Source organism: Hemitrygon akajei, chromosome 13 (genome assembly GCF_048418815.1).
Source record: "Hemitrygon akajei chromosome 13, sHemAka1.3, whole genome shotgun sequence".
NCBI classification, from domain to species: Eukaryota; Metazoa; Chordata; class Chondrichthyes; order Myliobatiformes; family Dasyatidae; genus Hemitrygon; species Hemitrygon akajei.
The window spans coordinates 6,481,608-6,508,012 of NC_133136.1; the positions used below are offsets into that span (position 1 = coordinate 6,481,608).

General features: G+C 41.3%; 1 protein-coding gene across 1 annotated transcript in view; it reads left to right on the forward strand.

Annotated features, from left to right (window-relative positions):
- Positions 1-16,471, forward strand: part of smad4b (SMAD family member 4b) — a 114,586-nt gene extending 98,115 nt beyond the window's left edge. The window contains exons 11-12 of the mRNA XM_073064085.1: positions 1,190-1,328; positions 12,672-16,471. Coding sequence (XP_072920186.1) covers positions 1,190-1,328; positions 12,672-12,883 — 351 coding nt within the window. The 3' untranslated portion in view covers positions 12,884-16,471. The remainder of the gene's footprint in view (positions 1-1,189; positions 1,329-12,671) is intronic.
- The last annotated feature ends 9,934 nt before the right edge of the window (positions 16,472-26,405 follow it).

The window sequence follows — 26,405 nt, forward strand, 5'->3', positions numbered from 1 at the left end:
TTTCGAATGTTGAAAGGCCTAGGCAGAGTAGATGTTGAAAGGATGTTTCCCATGGCGGGAGAGTCTTGGACAAGAATGCACAGCCTTATAATAGAGGGGTGTCCATTTAAAATAGAGATGTGGAGAAATTTCTTTAGCCAGAGGGTGGTGAATATGTGGAATTCGTTGCCACATGCAGCTGTGGAGGCCAGGTCGTTGGTTGTATTTAAGGCAGAGTTTGATAAGTTCTTGATTGGACATGGCATCAATGGTTACAGGAAGAATGCCGGGAAATGGGGTTGAGGTGGAGAAAAAAAAGTAGCAGCCATGATTGAATGGTGGAGCAGACTCAATGGGCCAAATGGCCTAATTCTGCTTCTATGTCTTATGGTCTTATGGACTCACATTCAAGGACTATTCATCTCTTGTTCTTGATTTATTGCCTGTCTCTCTGTCCTTGTTAATTCCTGAGATCCTGAGAGCTGTGCTGTCTGGAGATTAGCCATCTGGCTTTTAGATCCAGGTAGGGCTACCCATGAAGGTCTGGAAGCCCCTCAGAATATGTGGACTTTGGATCAATATCTACAATCACCTTGAAGACCCACCAACAGACAACCTTTCAGGCAAACAACATACTCGACTCGTGATTGCACTACTACTACAACTATCATTACTGTACCAACAACAACTACAATTACAAAATGATAAGAGTCATACTGTGGGTTGAGTGGACAGCCAGAGACATTGTCCCAGGGTAGAAATGGCTAATAAAAGGAGTCATAAGTTTTAATGTGTTTGGGCAGAAGTCTAGGGGGATGTGAGGTAGGTTTTTTACACAGACTGGTTGGTGTGTGGAATGCCCTGCCAGAGGTTGCAGTAAAGGCAGATACATTAGAGACATTTAAGAAACTCTTAGACAGGCACATGGATGAAAGAAAAATGGAGAGCCATATGGGAGGGAAGCGTTTAAAGCAGGTTAAAAAGTCAGCACAACATCATGGACTGAAGGCCCTGTACTGTGTGCTGTATTCCATATACCAGATGCAAAATACAAACACGACCTTGGAATTTGTCTTTATGTGTTGATAATTTATGTGGGCTTTGAATGTTGGATGTGCATGGGAACAGTTTCATCATAAAGGCCATATTTTGAAGTCTTGTCCAGTCCTAATGTATGGTCATTTTAAAATCTATGTTGTTTGTGTTTCAGGTGTTTGATTTGCGTCAGTGTCACCGCCAAATGCAACAACAGGCTGCCACAGCTCAGGCCGCGGCTGCTGCCCAGGCCGCAGCTGTTGCTGGAAACATTCCTGGACCAGGTTCGGTGGGAGGGATTGCTCCAGCCATCAGTGAGTAACGATGCCAGCCAGCATCTTTGTTCTTCACAAAATTCACAGTTTGCTACATACAGGGCCATTGATTTATTCACAGGATCATAGTGTTTTGCAGCACAGAAGCAGGCACTTCAGCCCAACTTGTCGTTTGCCAAGTTCCATCTACCTGATCCAGACCATAGCCCTCCACATCTCTCCCATCAAAAGTACATTTACTATCAAAGTATGTATGCAGTATACAACCCGAGATTTGTCTTCCTGTGGACAGCCATGGAATAAAGAAATAGCATGGAGCCCGTTCAGTGACAACATCAAACACCCAGTGTTCAAAAGAAAAACAAACTGCGCAAATGGCAAAAATGAGCAAATAACACATAGAGTATCACACACCAAACCACAGAGTCATTGAGACAGTCTAAGCATGTTCAGTTCAGATCAATGTACTGCTGTGTCATTCGTTGAATGCAGGCTGCAGAGCCGGTGCATCATCATCAAAGTTGTGCAAAATAACAATTAAAAAAAGGAGAATCCATGTACATACTTATGCAAACTTCTCTTAAATGTTGCAGTTGAATCTGTATTCACCACTTCCGCTGGCAGCTCTTTCTACATTCTCACCATGCTCTGAGTGAAGTGGTTCTCAGATTTCCTTTCAATATTCACCTATTATCCTTGACCTATGTTCTCTAGTTTCACCCAACCTCAGTGGAAAAAGCCTGCATGCATTCAACCTGTCTATACCCCTCAGAATTTTGTGTACCTCTGTCAAATCTTTCCTCATTCTCCTACACTGCAGGGAATAAAGTCCTAACCTGTTCAAGCTTTCCCAAGTCTAAATTTTCTCTGTACTTATTCAATCTTATTCATATCTTTCCTGTAGATAGGTGACCAGAACTACATACACTAGTCCAAATTAGGCCTCACCAATGTCTTATACTAAACATCCCAACTCCTGTTCTTAGTGCATTGATTTTTAAAAGCCGGTGTGCTAAAAACTTTCATTGCAACTCTATCTACCTGTGACACCACTTTCAAGGAAAAATTAATCTGCATTCTGGATCTCTCTGGTCTTTCTCACTCCTCAGTGCCCTTCCGCTTACTCGTATAAGACCTACCCTGACTGGTCCTCTCAGAGTGCAACACCTCACACGTCTCCAATAAATACTGTTTTCAGCCAGCTTTCCCTACTGGCTCAGATCACCCTTGAAGATTGATAGTCTTTCTTGCTGTCCATTTCGCCTCCAGACTTGTTGTCATCTGGGGAAATTTGCTGATTTAATTTTCCACATTATTGTCTAAATCATTAACTTAGCTATCAAATGAAAGCAGACACACTGATCCCTGTGGCACAAAACTAGTCATAGGTCTCCAATCAAAGAGGCAACCATTTACTTTCACTGTTTGGCTTCTCCGGTTAAACTAACATTGAATCCAACTGACCAATTCATCTTGGAAAAAATGATTTTTTTTGATGAAGTAACAAAACAAATTGTTAAAGATAGAGTGGTGGATGTGGTGTATATGGATTTTAGTAAGCTGTTGGACAAGGTTCCCCATCAGGCATGGGATCCCGGGAAATTTGGCTGTGTGGATTCTACTGGCTTGCCGATAGAAGGCAGGTGATGGTAGTAGATGGAAGGTATTTTGTCTGGAAGTCAGTGACTAGTGTTCTGCAGGGATCTGATATTTGTGTTTTTTTAATTACTGACTTGGGTGAGGAAGTGGAAGGGTGGGTTGGTAAGTTTGTAGATGAAACAAAGGTTGGTGGTGATGTGGACAGTGTCAAAGGCTGTTGTAGGTTACAATGGAACAGGATGCATAAGCTGTCTGAGAAGTGGCAGTTAGAGCTCATTACAGAAAAGTGTGAAGTGATTCACAGGTGAAATTTGAAGGTAGAGTACAGGGTTAATGGTAGGATTCTTACCACTATAGTGGAACAGGGATCTTGGAGCCCTCATCCATAGATCTCTCAAAGTTGCCTTGTAAGTTGATAGGGTGAATAAACTCTTCCCAGGCTTCCATCCAGGTATAGATATTGATTTTAACCAAGGTTTTGATGCCAAACTCTGCTATCTTCAACAGGAATGATGCCTAGGCATGTCTAGTCTGGTGGTATTATACACCCCAGTTACTTGTCCCTCCTGATTAGTTAGTCCTCATCCAATCAGGTTTCCATTGTCCCACCTTGCACACAATTGAATTGCATTTCTTACTTGGAGTGAGACCTTCGCTTTTGAAATTGAAAGAGTATGTCCGACCTATTTCTACATGTGACATATTACATGGGATTTGTTTTAGACATTTGTCATCCTAACAGTAAGTTAAGTACCAGAGGGGTTAACCTCATCCAGCTCTGTCCAGAATATTGAAGAATGTTCAATAAACTGTGTAAGTGTAAATCATTTGTAGGGATGGTTTTGGGGACAAAGGGGGGGAGTTAGCTGGTCAGATCAGGGTTTAGAGACAGGGATGTGGAGAAGTAAGGTGGTCAGGTTAGAGTTTCAGGACAGGTTCTTGGGGGAGTTTGAGGTCAGGCTCCACATTCAAAGACCAGGTGGACAGGTGATGAAGAACATACATGGATGTCTGGCTGTTCCAGGTCAGTGGGACCCCGGATCAGATGTACCCGCGAGCAGGAGGCATGGGAGGCCAGGATTCGAGCCTGGATTACGTCATTGGTTTGTCCAATGATTTTTGAATGCCATAGGTTGATCAAAAGTCTGGAACTCAAAGTCGGATGGCGGGAGGCATGTCCTTGAGTTGGAGAGCTGCTGTGTGTGTGGGTGGGTAGGAGGGATGAATGGGGTTTGTTTTGCAGTTTGTTGTGTTCTGTTTTATTGTCTTTTGTGTTGTTCTGCCGACCATTGCGGGAATGCTGTGTTGGCACCAGAATGTATGGCAACACTAGGGTGCATGGTAACGTAGTGATTAGCACAATACTTCGGAGTTTGTATTAAAAATACAAGGTCATCTGTAAGGATTTCAAGTTCAATTGTCATTAAATACCCATGTATACAGCCAAATGAAAGAGAGTTACTCCAGGGCAAAGTTGTAAAACACATTACCAATGGTCAAACACAGCACAAGACACTTATAGCACATATAAGATAGCAGTAAAGTAAACTTACAGTCTCAAAAAATATAGTCCAAGTCCTTGAGTCCATGAATATTGCAACAGTCTGCAGTCAAACACATGTCTTCTGCCAAGCTATCACTGGAGGGCAGCACCAACCAAGCTTGGACATCGCACCACGCTGCCACAAGTACTCCAGTGGAGTGCACAGACTCCAACGTCTGTCTCCTGGGCAGCTGTAAATAGGTGACACCACAGCTTGAGGCCTAGTCCTGGCTACGACCAAGGCCACACAACTGTCTTGCCGTCCGCTGATAAATCAGTGAATCGGACTTTCAGCATTCCACATTAAAAATGTTCAGCAATCTCTGACGATCACAAGAAACATAATCTGTACATCCTCCTTTGTAAACACGTGGGCTTCCTCCCAAAGTCCAAAGATGTACTGATTAGTTGGTTTATTGTGATTGTAAATTGTCCTGTGATTAGCCTAGGGTAAATTAGTGAGTTGCTGGGTGGCATGGTTCGTAGGGCTGGAAGTGCTTGCTCTGTGCTGTATCTCTTAATATAAGAAATAAATAAACTTGCGGGCTTTCCTCAACACATCTTTTGGTTGTTAACACAAATGACACATCACAATATGTTTTGATGTACTGTACCATATGATAAATGAATCTGTGGTAACCAAGTAAACTGGAACTAAAATCATCTCATTATTATTTCTGCTGAAATGGGAATGCTACTAAAATGGTATTCATTTCCAGTATTCAAAGATATTTGAAGATTTGACCTATAGGCATTCAGATGATAGAACATTAGCAAAATCAGTATGCATAATATAGGTTGAGTACCGCTTATCCGAAAATCTGAAAGTTTTTTAAGCACTGACATAACGTAACAAATGGAAAATTCCACATGGCGCTGGGAAGGTTCCTGGGCAATGCACAGGTCTCTATGGGTCACAGACGGTTCTGAAAAATGACCTCATGAATGTAACGAGCAGAAGTTAATGAAAAGTAGAAACACTGCATTAAGCAAAAAATGAAGATCTCAATTGTGTATTGGAAGAGTGGATTCATCTGTGTGGTGAACATATATGCTGCTTTACAGTATGCTGATCACGAAACAAAGATCTGTTGTGATGAAATGAAAATTGAAGGTAATTGGGAATATTCAGCAGACTGGTTGCAGAAGTCTAAGAAAAGGCACAGCATTAAGTTTTTCAAAATCTTAAAAATTTTGAAGATAAAGCGTTTGATAATCACAAAGCAACTGAGAAATTCATAGCCAAGTTTGCCAAGAACGTTGCTGATGAAAATCTAGCACAGAACAAGTCAACAATGCTGATTATTTTTATACCTTACATAAAACCTTAAAAAAGTAAAATACAAATACAGTGTACTGTAACTTTTTGATCAAAACATTGCTGCTGTTATTCAACTGCTGATTCAGGTATTCTCCCCATGATGCTCTGCTGTTTTTGTTACCCTGCATACATTATATTCCAAAAGGTTTTAAAAAATCCAGAGTCGGAAAGTTCCAGTCCCAAGTATTTCAAACAAGGGGTGTTCAAGTTGTATTAGTTTATTGGTGTAGACATGGAATGGAATATTGTGCCAGACAGCCTTCACAACAATCCTTTTAGAATTTGGCTAATCTGGCAGAGATTTTGAATCCCTTCGGTTTTTATTTCTAACAATCATAGACAATAAGACATTGGAGCAGAATTAGGCCATTTGGCCCATTGAGCCTGCTCCACCATTACACTATGGCTGATATTTAATCCCTCTCAACCCAATTCTCGTGCCTTCTCCCTGTAGCCTTTGGCGCCCTGACTAATCAAGAACCTATCGAGCTCCACTTTAAATATGCCTGGAGATTTGGCCTCCGAAGTCATCTGTGTCAATGAATTCCACAGATTCATTACCTCTGACTAAAGAAATTCTTCTTCATCTCTGTTCTAAATGGATGTCCCTCTATTCTGAGGCTATGCCCTCTTGTCCTGGGCTCATTCACTGTAGGAAATATCCACTCCACACCCACTCTTATCTAGGCTTTTCTGTATTTGATAGGTTTCAGTGAGATCCCCCATAATTCTCTTAATTCCAGCAAGCACAGGCCCAGAGACATCAAACACTCCTCATATGTTAACCCTTTCAGGTTTGTGAACATCCCCTGAACCCTCTCCAATCTCAGCACTTTTTCTTTCTTTCAGTTACACTCAGTTAATTACCACTCAAGTTTTTTATTATCATTCTTCAGTACACACGTCTAAAGGAGAACAAAATGATTGTTCCTCTGGATCCGGTGCACCATAGAAAAAATTCATTAAGCATAAAATACACAATAAATATAAATACATAAGATTAGCTTATATACACTCAGTGGCCATTGAGTGTATATAAACAAGTAATTGTTTGCTGATTTAGCCCTTCCACTTTAAGGTTTGATATGTGTGTTCAGAGATGCTCTTCTGCACATTACTGTTGTAACACGTGGTTATTTGAGTTACTGTCACCTTCCTCTCAGCTTAAACTGGTCTGGCTGTTCTCCCCTCTGATCTCTGTCATTAACAAGGCATTTTTGCCCACAGAACTGCTGACGACTGGATTTTTTTTGCTTGTCGCACCATTCACTGTAAACTCTAGAGACTGTTGTGCATGAAAATCTCAGCAGATCAGCGGCTTCTGAGATGCTCAATCCACCCCATCTGGCACCAACAATCATTCCACAATCAAAGCCACTCAGATCACATTTCCTCACCATTCTGATGTTTGTGTAATGCTGGGTCATATTTTTACTGTTAAGCTGTATGTATTTCATTCTGGCAGTTCTGTAAGAGCAGCTTGTTTGGGTTACTGTTGAAGATAAGGGATGATGTGGAATGTAAACCATCCACTTAGCAGGAGGTTTTCTTGGTGAGGGACAATAAGGTTGGTCTTGGGCTTTTGGTCATTGGGAAATGAAGAGAAAAGATGCTGGGGAGAACCAGTTGTAGCATACGATCCGGTGGGAGACCCGTTGGTTCAAGATGGATTGCGAGCGATGTTCGGGCATTCACACTGACAAGGGCCCAGCTCATGAGTGACAGAGAAGTTCAAGATGAATTCCATCTTGTCCACATTTGACTGTTTAATTAGAATGGGCCCTTTTCTTTTTGTTATTCTTTATTGTAACTCTCGGTTAGGCTAGTGGCTTAATCTAGGGGAAGACAGCCGTCGGCCCGGCCAAACTTTAGAAATCTTGTTTGGGTGAATGCTGTACCACGAAATAACAAGCAGCACACAATATGTGATTAAACAATTGAGCTTCATAATTCTTAATCTGACTACAGGTTTCCCCCGCTATCCGAAGGTAGAGCGTTCCTGTGAAATCTTTCGTAAGCCAAAATGGCATAAAGCAAAGAAGCAATTACCATTAACTTATATGGGAAAAATTTATGAGCGTTCCCAGACCCGAAAAATAACCTACCAAATCATACCAAATAACACATAAAACCTAAATAACACTAACATATAGTAAAAGCAGGAATGATATGATAAATACACAGCCTATATATTGATTTCTCCTTAAGTATAACTTAATGGAACACCATGCTTTGTACATCCATCAATCCACTCAAGCAATAGACTTTCCATTACTGGATGCCAACTGAAAGAGACTACCTTGCAGCTTTCAAGATTCTTTTTCTCTGCGTATAAATAGTACGAATGGTGGACGCAGGCAAGTTCAACGCATGCACAATGTCTTTATTTCGTTCACCACGATTGAAACGCTTAATTACATCCAGTTTTACACTGAGTGTAACACTCTTACGAACTCTGTTGGGCTTTTCTGATACCTTAGGACACATGTTGCTAACAGATGCACAAAATAAATTGAGATAAAGCACAGATGCTCACAGACACTGTTCAAAGCTATGGTGGCTTGATGCCGAGTGTAGTTCCCGGGGAAGGAGCTTGGTGGTGCCACTCTCACTGCCCGGGGTGCACGCTGCCTCTATAACAGCTCGCTGCAAAACAAACGCTGAACACTATTTTCACTTTTTACCTTTTTTTGTAAAAGCGAAAATCCTCTTTGGATTTCTTTCAGTTAGCGGACTCTCCGGGGGCGCTCATGGTGTGAGGTTCACTCTGGCTTCGCTCCATTCCTTTTAATTTGTTTTACCTGTAATCACTCTTATTCATTTTGTTTATACCTACACTACAGGGTTCATACCCAGATATATTTTTGAACTTTGGTTTGAATTTGCTGAAAATGCAGACCAGAGCTCGAGAATTTAAAGACGGGAAAGACTCTTAAGGGCAACGGAAAAAAAGATGGTGACCCTAAATTATCTAAGCAAGCTCCATTAACCTTTGAAACAATGTCGAAGCTCCTAGATGAAAAACTCAGCCAAAAATATGCCGCGTTTGAAGGAGTTTTAAAAGCAGTTGAAGATAATCTTAAATCACTTAAACGTGAATTTGAATTACAACAAGCAAGAATTTCATAACTCGATGAATCTGCTTGGCAGAGAGACCGTAGGATTGATATTCTCGAACAAAATCTATCTTCAACATCTCAACTGTTGGAACGCTATAAATCCAAGATTATCACCTCAAAAATCAATCCTGGAGACAGAATCTACGGATAATCAGGTTTCCTGAAGATGTCAAGACGGGTGATCTTATCAAATACTTTTCTCAATTTCTATATGATGTGTTTGGTTCAGAAGTTCTGGACTCCCCTCCGTTGATCGATCATGTTCACCGTACTTTGCATGCTAAACCTCCTAGATAATCTAAACCGAGACCAGTGATAATTCGGTTCCATTATGTTCACGTCAAGGAGCGTTTAATACGAGCTGCCCAGCGGAAAGGTATGCTCAAATTTCAAAGTTTCAAATTCCGCTTCGTCGAAGATTTTAGTCCCAAAGTCCTAAAGGATTTATTTCAGTTAGCGAAAACAGATACTAATGTAGGTCTTTCATAAAAGCGAAGTGGAGTAAAGCAAAGTTTCGAAAACTGGGGGATACCTGTATATGGGTTAGTAAAGAAACAAAAAAAAGAAAAGGGCCCATACTCATGAAACAGTCCAATGCGCAACGTTGGAGCTCACGGTTCAGTCCACTGGTTTCTCGTCGACCTCCTCTGAGCGTAGCCGACCTTTGAACTTCTTGTCTTCTCTCCTCATCTCTCCCTGGCAAAGGACTATGAAATTGCTGCTCCCAGACCTACAAGAAAGAACAACATCCCTCATTGGATAGCCCCACATTCCAAAGCCCTGTTATAAGAACATAGGAACATAAATAGGAGCAGGAGTAGGCCATCTGGCCCATTGAGCCTGCCCCACCATTCAATAAGATCATGGCTGATTTGTCCGTAAACTCAGCTCCATCTACCTGCCTTTTCCCCATAACCCTTAATTCCCCTACTGTGTAAAAACCTATCTAACTGTATCTTAAATATATTTAGTGAAGAAGCCTCAACTGCTTCCCTGGGCAGAGAATTCCACAGATTCACCACTCTCTGGGAAAAACAGTTTCTCCTCATCTCAGTCCTAAATCTTCTCCTCTGAATCTTGAGGCAATGTCCCGTAGTTCTAGTCTTACCTACCAATGGAAACAACTTTTCTACTATCTTACCTATCCCTTTCAAAATTGTGTATGTTTCTATAAGATCCCCTCTCATCCTTCTGAATTCTAGAGAGTATAGTCCCATACGACTCAATCTCTCCTCATAGGTTAACCCCTTCATCTCTGGAATCAACCTGGTGAACCTCCTCTGCACTACCTCCAAAGCCAGTATATCCTTCCTCAAATATGGAGAACAGAAATGCACACAGTACTCCAGGTGTGGCCTCACCAGTATCCTGTATAGTTGCAGCATGACCTCCCTGCTCTTGAATTCAATCCCTTTAGTAATGAAGGCCAACATTCCGTTTGCCTTCTTCATAACGACACGGCCATAGTGGGGTGTGTCAGGAATGGACAGGAGGAGGAGTATAGGAAACTGATACAGGACTTTGTGATATGGTGCAACTCAAACTACCTGCGTCTCAATATCACCAAAACCAAGGAGATGGTGGTGGACTTTAGGAGATCTAGGCCTCATATGGAGCCAGTGATCATTAATGGAGAATGTGTGGAGCAGGTTAAGACCTACAAGTATCTGGGAGTACAGTTAGACGAGAAGCTAGACTGGACTGCCAACACAGATGCCTTGTGCAGGAAGGCACAGAGTCGACTGTACTTCCTTAGAAGGTTGGCGTCATTCAATGTCTGTAGTGAGATGCTGAAGATGTTCTATAGGTCAGTTGTGGAGAGCGCCCTCTTCTTTGTGGTGGCGTGTTGGGGAGGCAGCATTAAGAAGAGGGACGCCTCACGTCTTAATAAGCTGGTAAGGAAGGCGGGCTCTGTCGTGGGTAAAGTACTGGAGAGTATAACATCGGTAGCTGAGCAAAGGGCGCTGAGTAGGCTACGGTCAATTATGGAAAACCCTGAACATCCTCTACATAGCACCATCCAGAGACAGAGAAGCAGTTTCAGCGACAGGTTGCTATCGATGCAATGCTCCTCAGACAGGATGAAGAGGTCAATACTCCCCAATGCCATTAGGCTTTACAATTCAACCGCCAGGAGTAAGATATGTTAAAGTGCCGGGGTTGATTGTATTTAATGTATTTAAGTAAACTACTTAAGAACTTTTTAAAAGCTATTATTAATGCTTTTTGAGAGAGTGATTTAGATGCATATCATATTTTTACTGAGTTAAGTATTGTATGTAATTAGTTTTGCTACAACAAGTGTATGGGACATTGGAAAAAATGTTGAATTTCCCCATGGGGATGAATAAAGTATCTATCTATCTATCTAACCTGTTGAACCTGCAAGCCAACTTTTTGCGATTCATGAACAAGCACTCCCAAGTCCCTCTGCACAATAGCATGCTGCAATCTTTCACCATTTAAATAATAATCTGCTCTTCTATTATTCCTTCCAAAGTGGATGATCTTGCATTTACCAACATTGTATTCCATCTGCCAGACCTTGGCCCTCTCACTTAACCTATCTATATCCCTCTGCAGACTCTTCACATCCTCTGTACAATTTGCTTTTCCACTCAGTGTCATCAGCAAATTTTGCTATGCTACACTCAGTCCCCTCTTCCAAATCATCAATGTAAGTGGTAAACAGCTGCGGGCCGAGCACCGACCCCTGCAGCACCCCACTCACCACTGACTGCCAACCGGAGAAACACCCATTGATACCAACTCTCTGCCTTCTATTGGTTAACCAATCCACTTCCTCCAACTCCATGCATCCATATCTTATTTATAAATCTCTTGTGCGGCACCTTATCAAACGCCTTCTGGAAATTCCAAGTATACGACATCCACCTGTTCCCCTCTATCCACTGCACTCATTATGTCCTCAAAGAACTCCAGTAAGTTTGTCAAACAGGACCTGCCCTTTCTGAATCCATGCTGCATCTGTCTAATGGAACCACTTCTTTCTAAATGTTTCACTATTTCTTCCTTAATGACAGCTTCAAGCATTTTCCCAACTACAGATGTTAAGCTAACTGGCCTATGGTTGCCTGTCTTTTGCCTACATCCTTTTTTAAAAGGTGGCGTGACATTTGCTGTCTTCCAGTCCGCTAGGACCTGCCCATAGTGTAGAGAGTTTTGGTAAATGATTCCCAACGCATCTACTATAACCTCTGTCAATTCCCTCAGCACCCTGGGATGCATCCCATTAGTCATAACCCAAACATTGCTGCTACAGAGAAACTATTACATTAGCAGTGAAACCTTACAGCGCATTACATTTATTAACCCTTTGGTTAAGTTAAGATTCATAAATATAATTCCTTTAATCATATGCAGTGCGCTGTCTGTTATTTCGTGGCCCCAATTTGTAACGGGGTAGCAAATTACGCAGCATCCACACAAACCAGACTTTGGGTTGGGAGATCGCCTCAGTCTCCTGAGTTCGGCGGTGCCGGAGGTTGTCTTCTCTAGACTTAAGCAGCCAAGGACACCAGAGGGTTTCATTGGGTGTGAACAACTAAACCTCTTGACCACGTCTGCGTACTTTTATGTATTTAGTTACTGCCACATGATTGACTGAATAAATATTTGCATTAACGAGCTGGTGTACCTGATTAAATGGCCACTAAATGTACATAGACTGAATGTATGTACATAAGATGACTGATGGGAAATTATAAAATACTGGTGGTTAAAAACAAATTGTAGTTTTACACAAACTTTTTCAGTAATCTAAGTGTTGTTATCTCCAGGTTTGTCAGCTGCAGCTGGAATTGGAGTGGACGATCTGCGACGTCTATGCATTCTCAGGATGAGCTTTGTTAAAGGCTGGGGACCTGATTACCCGAGACAAAGCATTAAAGAAACCCCTTGCTGGATTGAAATCCACCTACACCGTGCCCTCCAGTTACTGGATGAAGTGCTTCACACCATGCCAATTGCAGAACCACAGCCCTTGGACTGAGTTCCTCTGTGCAGTTACCGTCTTGCTTGGGTGGGGTGAGGGAGAAGACTAGAGTTCTGCCTTGCTTAAAAACTGATATATTTTACCATTGTTCACAATATGCTTTCAGAACAAAAAAAGGATTGCAAAAAGAAAACCAAACAAAACTACTGTTTATTTCTCTCAAGACAAGAAACCCAGTATTCCATCTAATGCCTTTGTTTTATATATAACTGGTGTTCCTGAAACTCCACCAGTATGTTTCTCAGCCTGTGTTATTTGTAACAGACTGCATTTTAGTTCCCAGGAACAGTTAGTTAGTTAAGCCCATCACCCCTAGTGGGACATAGACCACCAACTTGCCAGGGTCCTCTGTCCTGGGCCAGTATTTCAAGTTGTCTCCAGGTGTAGCCCATCTTCAAAGAGCCTTCTTCTCCCAGGGATGAGCTCTTTGGAGTTTATGTTGGTGTTTCTGTAGCGCTGGGCTTTTTACAGGATGGGTTTGCTAGCTCCAAGCCCAGTCCTCCTCTTTTCACAGCTGGGCTTGGGACCATTCATGGCGGAGTTTCCCAGGAATAATGCCTTCCCTTTATATTCTGTGAAGAAAGCTTAACTTGGTTTAGAAACAGGCCGTTAGCTTATTTTAAGTTAAGATACTTCTCTTGAATCCAAATTGAATATCTGGAGTGGTGGTGAAGAGATGGAGGGGTGTGTGGGGAGAGGGAGATGGTGATTGAGAAGTTGGTGGGATAAATGAAGTGCAGGAGTGAACATTAATTAGTTGTTTTTGCTGCCTGTGTCAAGAGAGGCAGTAAAGGAGAGGATTTATTTTAAGTTAAGGAAAAGACATGGTTTATGATTTATAAGTTAGAAATTTCAAAAATTGATTAAAAAAATTGGTAGCCTTCTGTTGCATTGTAGTTCATGCATTAGTTCAAGGAAGCCAATCTCTTGCTACCCTTTACACATCCAGGCTTTCTTTATTTGAAAGTACACCTGTATTGGCACTTTATTCAAATTTCTGTTTATGTACTGCACCCTTGAGAGATCTCCTCTCCAGAGAAATGTTTGTCTTGTACAGTCCGTTCTTTACCATTAATATAAGTTAGCTTCATTATTTTTTTCAGTTTGAATTTTCTTTACAATTTTTTTTCCATTTGGCCTGTTTTACTAACTTGCTTTGGCCAAACCCTTCAGAATGTTTAGTTTCTTATCAGGAAAGAGGTTCCAAAAGGGGGTTAAAAATTATAAGGAGCCCAGTTCTTGTTGGTAACACTAAAGAATAGTGGAACTTTTTCCCCAGTAGCATCTGACATTGAAACATCTCTTTTGTTATCTTTATCAGCTAACCCATCCTATTTTAACCAGCTACAGGGACGGGCTGGAAACGATAAACATCGTCAGTGATGTTCCCTTTGAGATGGGCTTTTGTTGGTGGTGAATATTCCTACAATTTACAGCCGAATCAAATTTTATTTTTAATAGCTCATACTGTAGATCTTTTGAACTTCAATTTTTAAAAAAAATAATTCACTAGTGTTGATCCTTAATGTAATCGGCTCTAAAATAGATCTTGGAAAATGACACCATCTGAAATTGCTTCTACCATTATCACCGGGTGTTTAATCAAGTGCAAATATTCTCGTCAGACAGTCAGAATCTGACTTGTGTTATTGGATGTTTTCCAGTTTGGGTGGGCATGACGTACAAGTTCTGAGCATCCTCGCTTTCTGAGGAAAAAATACCCAAAAGGGAGTGTGTCAATGACTGCTTCACATCATTGAAATTTAAATTATTTCATTTCTTGCTCCGAATCAGAATTGGGTTTATCACTGGGATACGTCATGAAATTTGTTGTTTTGTGGCACTAGTACGGCTGCTGATTAGTTTCTGTGAAGGACAAACTACCACCATTTCAAGTGAATCCAAGTCCAAAATGAAGTGTGTATCTTACGAAATATGTCATTTTTACAGGAATTAAAAGTGAAGATAGGAAACTATAAATTTACATGATTTTTTAATCAACATCACATTGTCTTTGAATTGCTTGTCAATAATGTTGACGACGTGACCATCTAGAAATGCAATAAGTGGAGTACAATAACTCAAAATACAAGATTTTTTTTGCACACCCCTCTTTAAAATGTTGAATCTGGAATTATCTACTTTCTGGTTACTGGCTATTAAATTGCAAGTGATTTGCTATTGTAAAGTTTTTAAAACTTTACTAAAGGGCAAAAGGGGAAATTGCTGGCAAACTTTTTTTTTCTCCTCCCGTTTTGATGTGTATGTGTGCACATTTTGCAAATTCCTTATACAATGCTTAGGCACCATTTGTATCTAGAGACTACTAGAAAACCAAGTATTATTAGCTTACTTAAAGCAAAACATGGTAAAGGTCTGAAATATCTATCTAGAAATAGTAAAGAGAGTCCTTTTTCTTACATTAGAGTTGCATTGGATTATGGTATTTATTAAAACTAATGTGCAAGAGATCAGGCATTGACATTACATAGGTGAGGATGAAATAATTGTGATGAATTCCAACGAGGTGAGTGAGTGCCTGTCTCACACGTCTATTTTAATTATTTGAATGGGGGGGAGATGTGAAACATTGGACACAGATGTATTTAGAATACTATTTTCTTTCTACAAGTATATTTAAATCTAGGAATACATGTCACTTTGAAAATTACAAACTTTAAAAGGTGAGTTTAAGAAAAACTTAATCTTCATATCAAGACCAACTCAATTTCTATGAGGCTATACAGCATTGTGGGCTCTTCTCATCATTTTCTTCTGATAAATAGGGCACCACAGTACCATAGTGGTTAGCGTGAGGCTATTCCAGCTTGGGGCATGGAGTTCAGACTTAAATTCTGGTGTTCTCCATAAAGTACATTCTTCCCGTGTGCATGTGGGTTTCCTCCAGGCATTCTGGTTTCTTCCCACAGTGCAAAGACGTTCCGGTTAGTAGGTTAATTGGTCATTGTAAATTGTCCTGTGATTAGACTAGGGTTAAATCAGTGGGTTGCTGCGCAGTGGGGCTCCAAGGACTGGAAGAACCTATTCCATGCTGTATGTCTAAATAAATAAAGTGGATAAATTTTGTTGTAATAGACTAACAAAGGCTATTATGATGTGACTGAGCTCAGTTAAGGAAAAAAATTCCTGAAAAAATTAATTGTGCATCAAAACGGCAAAACATTAATTGATGAAATGGTATCAACATTACTTTGACACCAAATCCTTTATTAGTGAGAGTCAGGCATTCAGAATGTTCTTTGGAGTAACTATTTGGTGATGGGATGGCATTGACTGCACAAGGCAGCACTGAAAAGCCTGTCTGAGGTAGAACAATTTTAACAAAAAATGTCATTAAACGTTTCGGTTGAGCAAGTAATGTATGCATTTTATCTTTTCAGCAACTAGTATAAATAAAATGTTTGCGAAGTATAATATTTTTCATTTTTACAGCCTCTTTCTTAAAATTATCTATAAATTTAGATATTCTATTCAACCTGAAATATTGTATATCTCCAAATAATGTAGACTACTTTGATTATATTCTGTAGGTGTGTAGACTGCAATAAATAATTTGCAGTTTGATTATGTCTCTTCTTATGCTTAATTTCTATTGGTTAAGTTGACGGGTCAAGGGTAAGATGGCGGTGTGTTCGATCGCAGCGGCTTCTACGGGGTCAGTGGAAGGTGTTATTGTCCCTTTCAAATGGATTTTTTACGATCGCAAGACCCTGCTGGACATTAAGTATTTCAATCTACCCCATCAGCAAGTTGCTTGTTGGCAAAGAAACTGAAGGATCTGGACAGTGCTGATCGTGTTGCTGTCTGCATCAGAGAGGCGTCGGTAAGTGAGGGAGGTGTGCTGTCTAACTACGAGTGATCATCTTAGTCACGTTGACCCTGGTGGACATTATTATGTGTAATGCTTCAAGTACAATTCACTGATATATTGGCGGACAGTGGGGAAGCTGCGTGGCCTCGGTCGTAGCAAGTTCTGGGCCTCAAGCTGTGGTGTCACCTGTTTACAGCTGTCGTGCCCCATAGTGTTTGCTCAGCAGAGGACAAACTATTGTATTTGACTGCAACATTCATGGAATCAGGGTCTTGGACTATAATTTTTTGTGTGACTGTATTTTACTGATATATGTGTTTTGCTTTGTGCTGTGTCTGACTGTTGGTACTGGTGTGTTACACCTTGGCCTCAGAGTAACAGTGTTTAGTTTGGCTGTATTTGTGTATGGTTGCATGATAATTAAACTTGAACCTAAATTGAAGGGTTCATCTGGTTTCCTAATACCATCCAGTTTGTTCAGCAGCAACTTTAAAATGTAAAGAAAATTAAAAATTCACAATGTATTAATTCATATAGTATTTATGGTAAGACTCTTGGCAGTGTGGAGGATCAGAGGGATCTTGGGGTCCGAGTCCGTAGGAGACTCAAAGCTGCAGCACGGGTTGACTCTGTGGTTAAGAAGGCATACAGTGCATTGGCCTTCATCAACCGTGGGATTGAGTTTAGAAGTCAAGAGGTAATGTTGCAGCTATATAGGACCCTGGTCAGACCCCACTTGGAGTACTGTGCTCAGTTCTGTTCGCCTCACTACAGGCAGGATGTGGAAACTATAGAAAGGGTACAGAGGAGATTTACAAGGATGTTGCCTGGATTGGGGAGCATGCCTTATGAGAATAGGTTGAGTGAACTCTGCCTTTTCTCCTTGGAGCGACAGAGGATGAGAGGTGACCTGATAGAGGTGTATAAGATGATGAGAGGCATTGATAGTGTAGATAGTCAGAGGCTTTTTCCCAGGGCTGAAATGGCTAACACGAGAGGGCACAGTTTTAAGGTGCTTGGAAGTAGGTACAGAGAAAATGTCAGGGGTAAGTTTTTTACACAGAGTGGTGAGTGCGTGGAATGGGCTGCCGGCAACGGTGGTGGAGGCAGATACAATAGGGTCTTTTAAGAGACTCCTGGACAGGTACATGGAGCTTAGGAAAATAGCGGGCTATGGGTAACCCTGGATAATTTCTAAATAAGTACATATTCGGCATGGCATTGTGGGCTGAAGGGCCTGTATTGTGCTGTAGGTTTTCTATGTTTCTATGTAGTGTCACTGATTCAGGTTATAAATCTGAATTCTGACTCAGGATGGTTTCTGATCTGCTTTTGTAGTGGTCTAAATATAGGAGCACAAGAAATAAGAACAGAAGGTGGCCATTTGGCCCATCGAGCCTACTCTGCTATTCAATAAGATTGTGGCTGACTCAGCTCCACCTACCTGCCTTGTTCCATAAACCTTTAAGTCCCCTGCTATGTAAAAATCCATCTGAACTTGTCTAAGGGCACCATGGTAGTGCAACAGTTAGCAGGGCTCTATTACAGCTCGGGTGTTCCGGAGTTCAGAGGTCAACCATTATGTAAGGAGCCTCCATATGTCCACCATGAAATGTGTGGGTTTTCTCCGGGTGCTTCAGTCCACAACCCAAAGATTTAAGAGGTAGATTAATTGGTCAATGTAAATTGCCCTGTGATTTGGTTAGGATTAATTGGGTTTGTCAGGGGTTGCTGGGGCTCAAAAGGGCAGGAAGGCCCTATTCTGCACAGTATTGCTAAATAGATAAAATATATTTAATGAAGTAGCCTGGACAGAGAATTCCACAGATTCACTGCTCTTTGGGAAAAGCAGTTTCTCTTCATCCCTGTTCTAAATCAATGCCTCTGAATCTTGATACTATGTTCTCTAGTTCCAACCAATTTTGCCCTTTCATCAGCTTCTCTTTGCTAGGGCCTCTGTTTGTAGACCAACTACCTCATTCTCAGCACTATCACTCTGGTTTCCAACCCCCTGCCAAATTAGTTTAAACAGTCTCCAGAAAACCTACCCACAAGGATATCAGATCCCCTTGGGTTCAGGTGTAACCCATCCCTTTTGTATAAGTCGTACCTTCCCCAGAAGAGATTCCACTGATCCTTAAATCTGAACCCTTGCCCCCTGCACCAGTCCCTTAGCCATGCATTCACTTGCCAAATAATATTATTCTTACCCTCACTGGCATGTGACGCAGGCAGCAATCCAGAGCTTACTACCTTGGAGGTCCTGTTCTAGCTACCAAGCTCCTTAAAATTTCTCTTCAGGAGCTCCTCGTCTTGCCTACTATGTCATTAGTGCCAATATGCACCAAGATGTCTGGCTGCTCACCCTCACCCTTGAGAATGCCATGGACCCGATCTTGATCCTGACACCCTGGCTATCCGGATGCCTCTGTCACACCAACAGAACCTCATCTCTGTTCCTCTGACTAAGGAATTTCCCGGCACTACTGCACGCCACCTCACCTCTCTGCTTTTCTGAGCCACAGCACCGGACTCAGTACCAGAAACCCAATCACCGTGGCTCCCCCCGGCAGGTCGTTCCCCCTCAATAGTGCTTAAAGTTGTATACTTATTATTGAGGGGAACAACCACAGAGGTGTACTCTGCACTGGCTGTACATCTCCCCTCCTTCTGACAGTCACCTGCCTCCTGCAACCTAGGGGTGACTACCTCCCTGTACCTCCTCGTTCTCCTGTATGAGTCGAAGGTCATCGAGCTGCAGCTCCAGTTCCTTAATACGTTCTCAGAAGCTGCAGTTTCGTGCACCTAGTGCAAATATGTTTATCTGGGAGAATGGAGAAGTTGCAGAAGAGGTTTACCAATATGCTGCCTGCTTTAGAGGGCACATGTTATTACGAGCACAAGAGGCCAGAAAAATTTGGGTTGTTATCTCCAGAGCGCTGGAGGCTGAGGAGATATCTGATAGAGGTTTACAAGATTATGAGAAGCATATGGAGCCTATAAAAAGTATTTCCCCCCCCCCCACCCACCCATTTATTATGACACACCAAATCATCATTGGTGCAACCAATTGGTTTTAGAAGTCACATAATTAGTTAAATGGAGATCTGTTTTTGGAGACCTGTGCACAGTCAAGGTGTTTCAACTGATTTTAGTAAAAAAACACCTGCATCTGGAAGGTCCAATTTATTACTTACCCCGTAACTGTGTGTCTAACCAGTAGAGAAAGAAGAATCTGTTGGAGTCTGGTGGAACCAAACTAAAGGTGTTTATTAATAAAAATAAGCAAAACCATATCAATAATGCAAATATACATATAAAACAAGTTAGCAGTAATAAACCTAAAAGTGTAGGAATAATAATAATAATAAGCAATAATAAACAAGCTCTATCGATGTGTAGGGGTAAATGAATTGTCATAGGATATAAAGTTCAGTTCAGTTCATGAGTGCTGATGTAGTTATGGTTGTATTGTAATCGTTGGAGAGAGAGAGAGAGAGAGAGAGAGCGAGTGAGTTGTAACAGCTACTGCAGCCAAACCTTCCTTTGCTTTCTTAATCCGTCGTATCTTTGTGGTCATTCAGTTATGACCCCTCTGGTCTTCAGCCAGACCGTTCTTTTGTGGTGGACTCGTCACTCTGGCATGAGTGGACACACACACACAAGCCCCCACCAGCCCTGCTTTTACACTGATAGCCTTACTGACTGACCTCCTGGTTCAGTCTTCGAAGCCCCCACCTTTCTTGTGGGTTCCAACTCTCAATCAGTGTCCACTGGTGTGTCTGGAGGGTGTCTCTCCAGACCTGTCTTTTTATCCCTACTAACGGGGACTCAGCTATCCATCAATTCTGAATGACTGTGTCCATCAAATAAGGCCACTCCTTCAGTCCACTGAGGAATGTTTATGAGCAAACTATTGTCCTTGCAGCAAAACAGTATCCTGGCAAAAACTACACCATGAAGACAAAAGAACACTCCAAGCAGCTCAGCAAAAAGGTTATCAAAAAGCACAACTCAGGAGATGGATGGAAGAAAGTTTCCAAGTCACTGATTATCCCGTGGAGAAATAGTTACGTCAATTATCAAGAAATGGAAAGAATATGGCACAGCTCTAAATCTGCCTAGACCAAGCTGTACTCAAAAACTGAGTGACTGCACAAGAGGGGACTAGTGAGGGAGGCCACCAAGAGACCTAGAACAACTGGAGGAGTTACAAGCTTCAGTGGCTGAGATGGGAGAGACTGTGCATACAACTGTTGCCCAGGTAGTTCACTACTCACAGATTTATGGGAGAGTGGCAAATAGAAAGCCAATGTTGAAAGAAAACTTACATGAAACCTTAGCTAGAGTTTACCAGAAGGCATGTGGGAGAATTCTGAAGTCATCTGGAAGAAAGTTCTATGATCTGATGAAGTCAAAATTGAGCTTTTTGGCCATCAGACTGAATGCTATGTTTGGCATAAGCCAAACACTGCACATAATCAAAAAAACTCTATCCCTGCTGTGAAACATGGTGGTGGCTGCATCATGCCGTGGGGATGCTTCAGCAAACCCTGGGGCACTTGTGAAGGTAGAGGGTAAAGTGAATGCAGCAAAATACAGGGAAATACTGGAGGAGAACCTGATGCAGTCTGCAAGATCTGCAATTTGGTAGATTTGTTTTCCAGTAAGGCAATGACCTCAAGCATAAAGCCAAAGCTACACAACAAAAAGCAATAAAGTTAATGTCCTGGAGTGGTCATGTCAGAGTCCAGACCACAATCCAATTGAAAATTGAAAAGGACTGTTCACACACTATCCCAGTGCAATCTGACAGAGTCTGAGCAGTTTTGTAAAGAATGGGAAAAAGTTGCAGTGTCCGGGTGTGCTGACAGAGACCTGTCCACACAGTCTCAAGGCTGTAATTGCTCTAAAGGTGCATTTACTAAGTACTGACGAAGGGGGTGAATTCTTATGCAATCAATTATTTTGTGTTTTATATTTGTAATTAATTTAGATCACTTTGGAGAGATCTGTTTTCACTTTGATATGAAAGAGTCTTTTTTTTCTGTTGATCAGTATCAAAAAATCCAAATTAAATCCACTGTGATTCAATATTGTAAAATGATAAAACATGACGACTTCCAAGGGGGGGGGGGGGTGAATATGTTTTATAGGCGCTGTAGATAGAGTGGACAGAGAGAATGTTTCCCTGGATTGAAATGTCTGATATCAGGGAAGTTGCATTGAAGGTGAGAGGAAGTAGGTTCAAATGGGACATGAGGAGTAAGTTTTTTACTCGAGTCATGGACCTGGAAATCGCTGCCTGGTATACTGTAAAAGCAAATGCATTGAAGGTTTTTAAGAGATGTTTGGTTAGGCACATTGATTGTAAGGAAGATGGAGGGATATGAACATGGTGCAGGTAGGAGGGTTTAGTGTTACAGTGTTTTAGATTTGCTTTTTAGCTGGTTCAGCACAACATTGTGGGCTGAATGGCCTGTTCCTGTGTTATACTGTTCTATGTTCCTCAGTGCTGTGTCTATCTCCTGAATGAATACAGATACAAAGAATTACTTTAAGAACTCCCCCCCCCCCCCCCAGTCTATTTTGGCTCCATACATAGATTACTATTCTGATCTTCCAGAAGACCTACATTGTCCTTTGCAGTCCTTTTGCTCTTAATCCCTTGGGATTCATCTTCACCTTGTCTGCTAGAGCAAGCACACACCTTCTTTTAGCCCTCCTAATGTGTAGGTGATGATAGGGAAGCAGGAGCACCTGTGGAAAGAGAAATGATAATATTTCAGTTTGAAGAACTTTCATTGGAACTAAGAGAAAACAAACTAGTAGAAAGTAGAGAAAGGAGGGTAACTAGGGAAAGGGTAATGGAGCCATGAAATGGGTGGCTTATCAACACACTCACCACAAAATTGGTGATATTGGTGTCTGACCTGCTGCGCCCAGGGATTCGAATATAGAGTTGGAATGTAGTAAAGAGGAATGCCAATTAAAATGAAATAAAGTTACAAAGAAAAATATTATCTAGAATTGACAAATTCAATAGACATTCAGTTCCAACTTTATTAGTTACACCTACTTGTTAATGTGAATATCTAATCAGCCAATCGTGACAGCAACTGAATGCATAAAAGCAATTCAACAGGTTCAGCTGTTGTTCAGACCAAACATCAAAATGGGGAACACACACAAAATGCTGGAGGAAATCAGCAGGCCAGACAGCATCAGTGGAAAAGAGTACAGTCGATGTTTCCGGTCGAGACCCGATGAAGGCTCTCTGCCCGAAACGTCAGCTATTTATTTTTTTCTGTAGATGCTGCCTGGCCCACTGAGTTCTTCCAGCATTTTGTGTGTGTTGCTCGGATTTCCAGCATCTGCAGATTTTCTCTTGTTTGTGATCAGAATGGGGAAGGAATGTAATCTAAGTGACGTCGTGCAATGATTGTTGGTGCCAGAGGGAAGGGTTTGAGTATCTCAGCAACTGCTGATGTCCTGGGATTTTCACACACACACACCAAGTGGTGCGAGAAACATAAAACATCCAGTGTGGCAGTTCTCTGGGTAAAAGCAGCTTGTTAATGAGAGAGGTCAGAGGAGAATGGCCAGGCTGGTTCAAGCTGACAGGAACTCAGAAACAGCGCATTACAACAGTGCTGTTCAGAGGGAGCATCTCAGGACACATAGGTTGAACTACAAAGTGGCTGGGATACAACAGCAGAAGTTCATGAATATACACTCTGTGGCCACTTTATTAGGTACTGGCTGCAATGGGTATAGTAACAGTGCAAGATAGCTCAAATCAGACACCCCTCCCCAACCCCATCATACATTCCTCCAATCACCTTACAATTCAGTCCATTTGTATTAGCCATTTCTGGCTTGGAAAACGTCTCAGACTGGCAAATTGATCTGTGCCTCTTATCATCTCGTACACTAGGGTGGAAATGGCTACAAGAGTGGCATAACTTTTAAGAGGTCAGAGACTGGTGATTGCATGGAATGCCTGGCAGGGGTGGTGGTAGAGACAGATACATTAAGGGTATTTAGGAAACTCATAGACAGGCACATGGATGAAGGAAAGATGGAGGGCTGTGTAGGAGGGAAGGGTTTGATTGATCTTGGAGCAGGTTAAAGGGTCGGCAGGACATTGAGGGCTAAGGGGCCTGAACTGCACTGTAGCGTTCTAGTCCTTCAGAACGTACTTGATACCAGTTCTAACAGACGCCATGTGTGAGCCACAGAAATCTGTAACCTACCATGTGGCTTCCTGAAACATTGTTCCAGCCAGTGGCATAGTTGAGCTGAACTGCATCTAATGCTGATGATTAATGAGTATTCAGGCATGTATCTGTCTCCAGTCAACACAGAATCAACCTTTACTGAGAGCTCTTAAAATTATGCAGAACATCTAGTTTACTTTGAAAGTAGTGTTCCATACATGAATCAGATGTCCATCAGCTATAACTATGCAAAAGAGGGTAAATAACCTCTAACCCAGAATCAAACCACACAAATTTCTCAGGAAAAACATTAATTTCTCATAAAGAGCTACTCACAAATGTAACAGGAACTAGTATAAACCATAAAATCATAAGACTGAGGAGCTGATTTAGGCTTTTTGGCCCATTGAGTCTGCTCTGCCACTCCACTGTGACTGATGCCGATACTAATTAACCTGTTTTAAATATACCTGATGATTTGGCCTCCACAGCTGTCTGTGGCAATGAATTCCATCCTCTGGCTAAAGAAATTCCTCCTCATCTTCATTCTAAATGGATGTCCCTCTATTCTGAGGCTATGTCCTCTGGTCCTAGACTCCCCCACCATAGGAAACACCCTCTCCACATCGACTCTATCAAGGCTTTTCACCATTTGATAGGTTTCAATGAGATCACCCCTCATTCTTCTGAATTCCAGTGAATACAGGCCCCAAGCCATCAAGCGCTCTTCATATGACAAGCCATTCAATCCTGGAATCATTACTAATGCACTGGACCCTGAGCCCGATCTGAGCATCAGCCTCCCCTCATTAAACAAAGTCATATACAGAGGTCCTCCATTAAAGCAATCCACGATAACATCCCAGGGCTGAAATGGCCAACATCAGAGGGCACAGTTTTAAGGTGCTTGGAAGTAGGTACAGAGGGGATGTCAGGGATAAGTATTTTACACAGAGTGGTGAGTGCGTGGAATGTGCTGCATGTGGTAGAGACTGATACTGATCTTTTAAGAGACTCCTGGATAGGTACATGGAGCTTAAAAAAATAGAGGGCTATGGGAAACCCTAGGTAATTTCTAAAGTAAATTCATGTTCAGCACAGCATTGTGAGCCGAAGGGCCTGTATTGTGCTGTAGGTTTTCTATGTTTCTATCCCAGATTAAGTCCTGTGCTGATCAGCAAGTGACAAAGGGAGGATTGTGAGGTGTGGAAGATGTTGACCCTGGATGGGTCTCCACCTGAGGACCCAGCAATAGACAACCCCTTTGGAGAACATCATATTTGGTTCGAATGATCACACTACACTAAATGTCCAAAGACCTTTGCAAAATAAATGAGTGAAGGATAGGATTTTTTACTACTGATTTGGACTATTTGCGGTGTGATTAAGCAATTTAAAAGTAGGAGCAGGTGTCCAAAGCAATTTAATGTTATTTGCTTGTTAATGTAGCATAACATTTCATGTTCTCAGTAATTTTTTATTTGCACAATTTGTCATCTTCTGAACAGCCAGAGACTCTTCCCCAGTGCGGCAACAACAAATATAAGGGTTAGATTGATCTTAGAATGGGTTCAAAGGTCATGGGCCAAAGTGCCTGTACTGAGCTGTATTTAATGTTCAACATTTTTCGGATTAGTTGTTTTTTCAGTCTTTGTTCTTGTACCGTTTTCCGTTAGCTCTATTGTATTTCTTTATTTTCCTGTGAACACCTGTAAGAAAATGCATCTCAGTGTTGTACTATATGCTAACATATACGTACTTGAATAATAAATTCATGTTCAAAAACGTTCGCACAACTTCAGTCTACGACTGAAATTTTACTCTGTATGAAGTATTTGCACTAAAGTCAAAAAAAAAGAAACATGGTGTTTATAAAATCTTTAGGCATAATAAAGATTATAAATTAGCTATAGCTGCCATTGATGGGTAAAGATTGAGCATTTTTTGTTAATGATCAGCAAGAAATTAACAGAGTACCCTCTACTGGTATAACAGCATATGACAAATAATTAAAGGCCACAAACTAAGCAGTAATTAAACACAATTTCTAGAATTCAGAGACAAAGATCAAATTAAGTGAGTACTGAAATTTGTTTTGACAAAATACTAGATTTAAATGTCTAAAGTAGTGAATCAATCAGAATCAGGTTTAATATCACTGGCAAATATTGTGAAATTTGTTTTACAGCAAAAGAACATTACAATACGTAATAAAAACTACAAATTACAATAAGAACTTTATATGCATTATACATATACAATACATAATACAGTTCTGTGCAGATGTATTATAGGGTGTCTAAGACAGTACTTAAGTAATTTTATGTGTTGCACTATACTGCTGCCTCCCCCAAAATAACACATTTCATGACATATGTGAACGATGATAAACCTGATTTTGATATGGGTCTTTAGTTTGGACTGAGAGAGGGAAGGGGGCAGGGAGAGGGGAATCATGGTTGGGGAA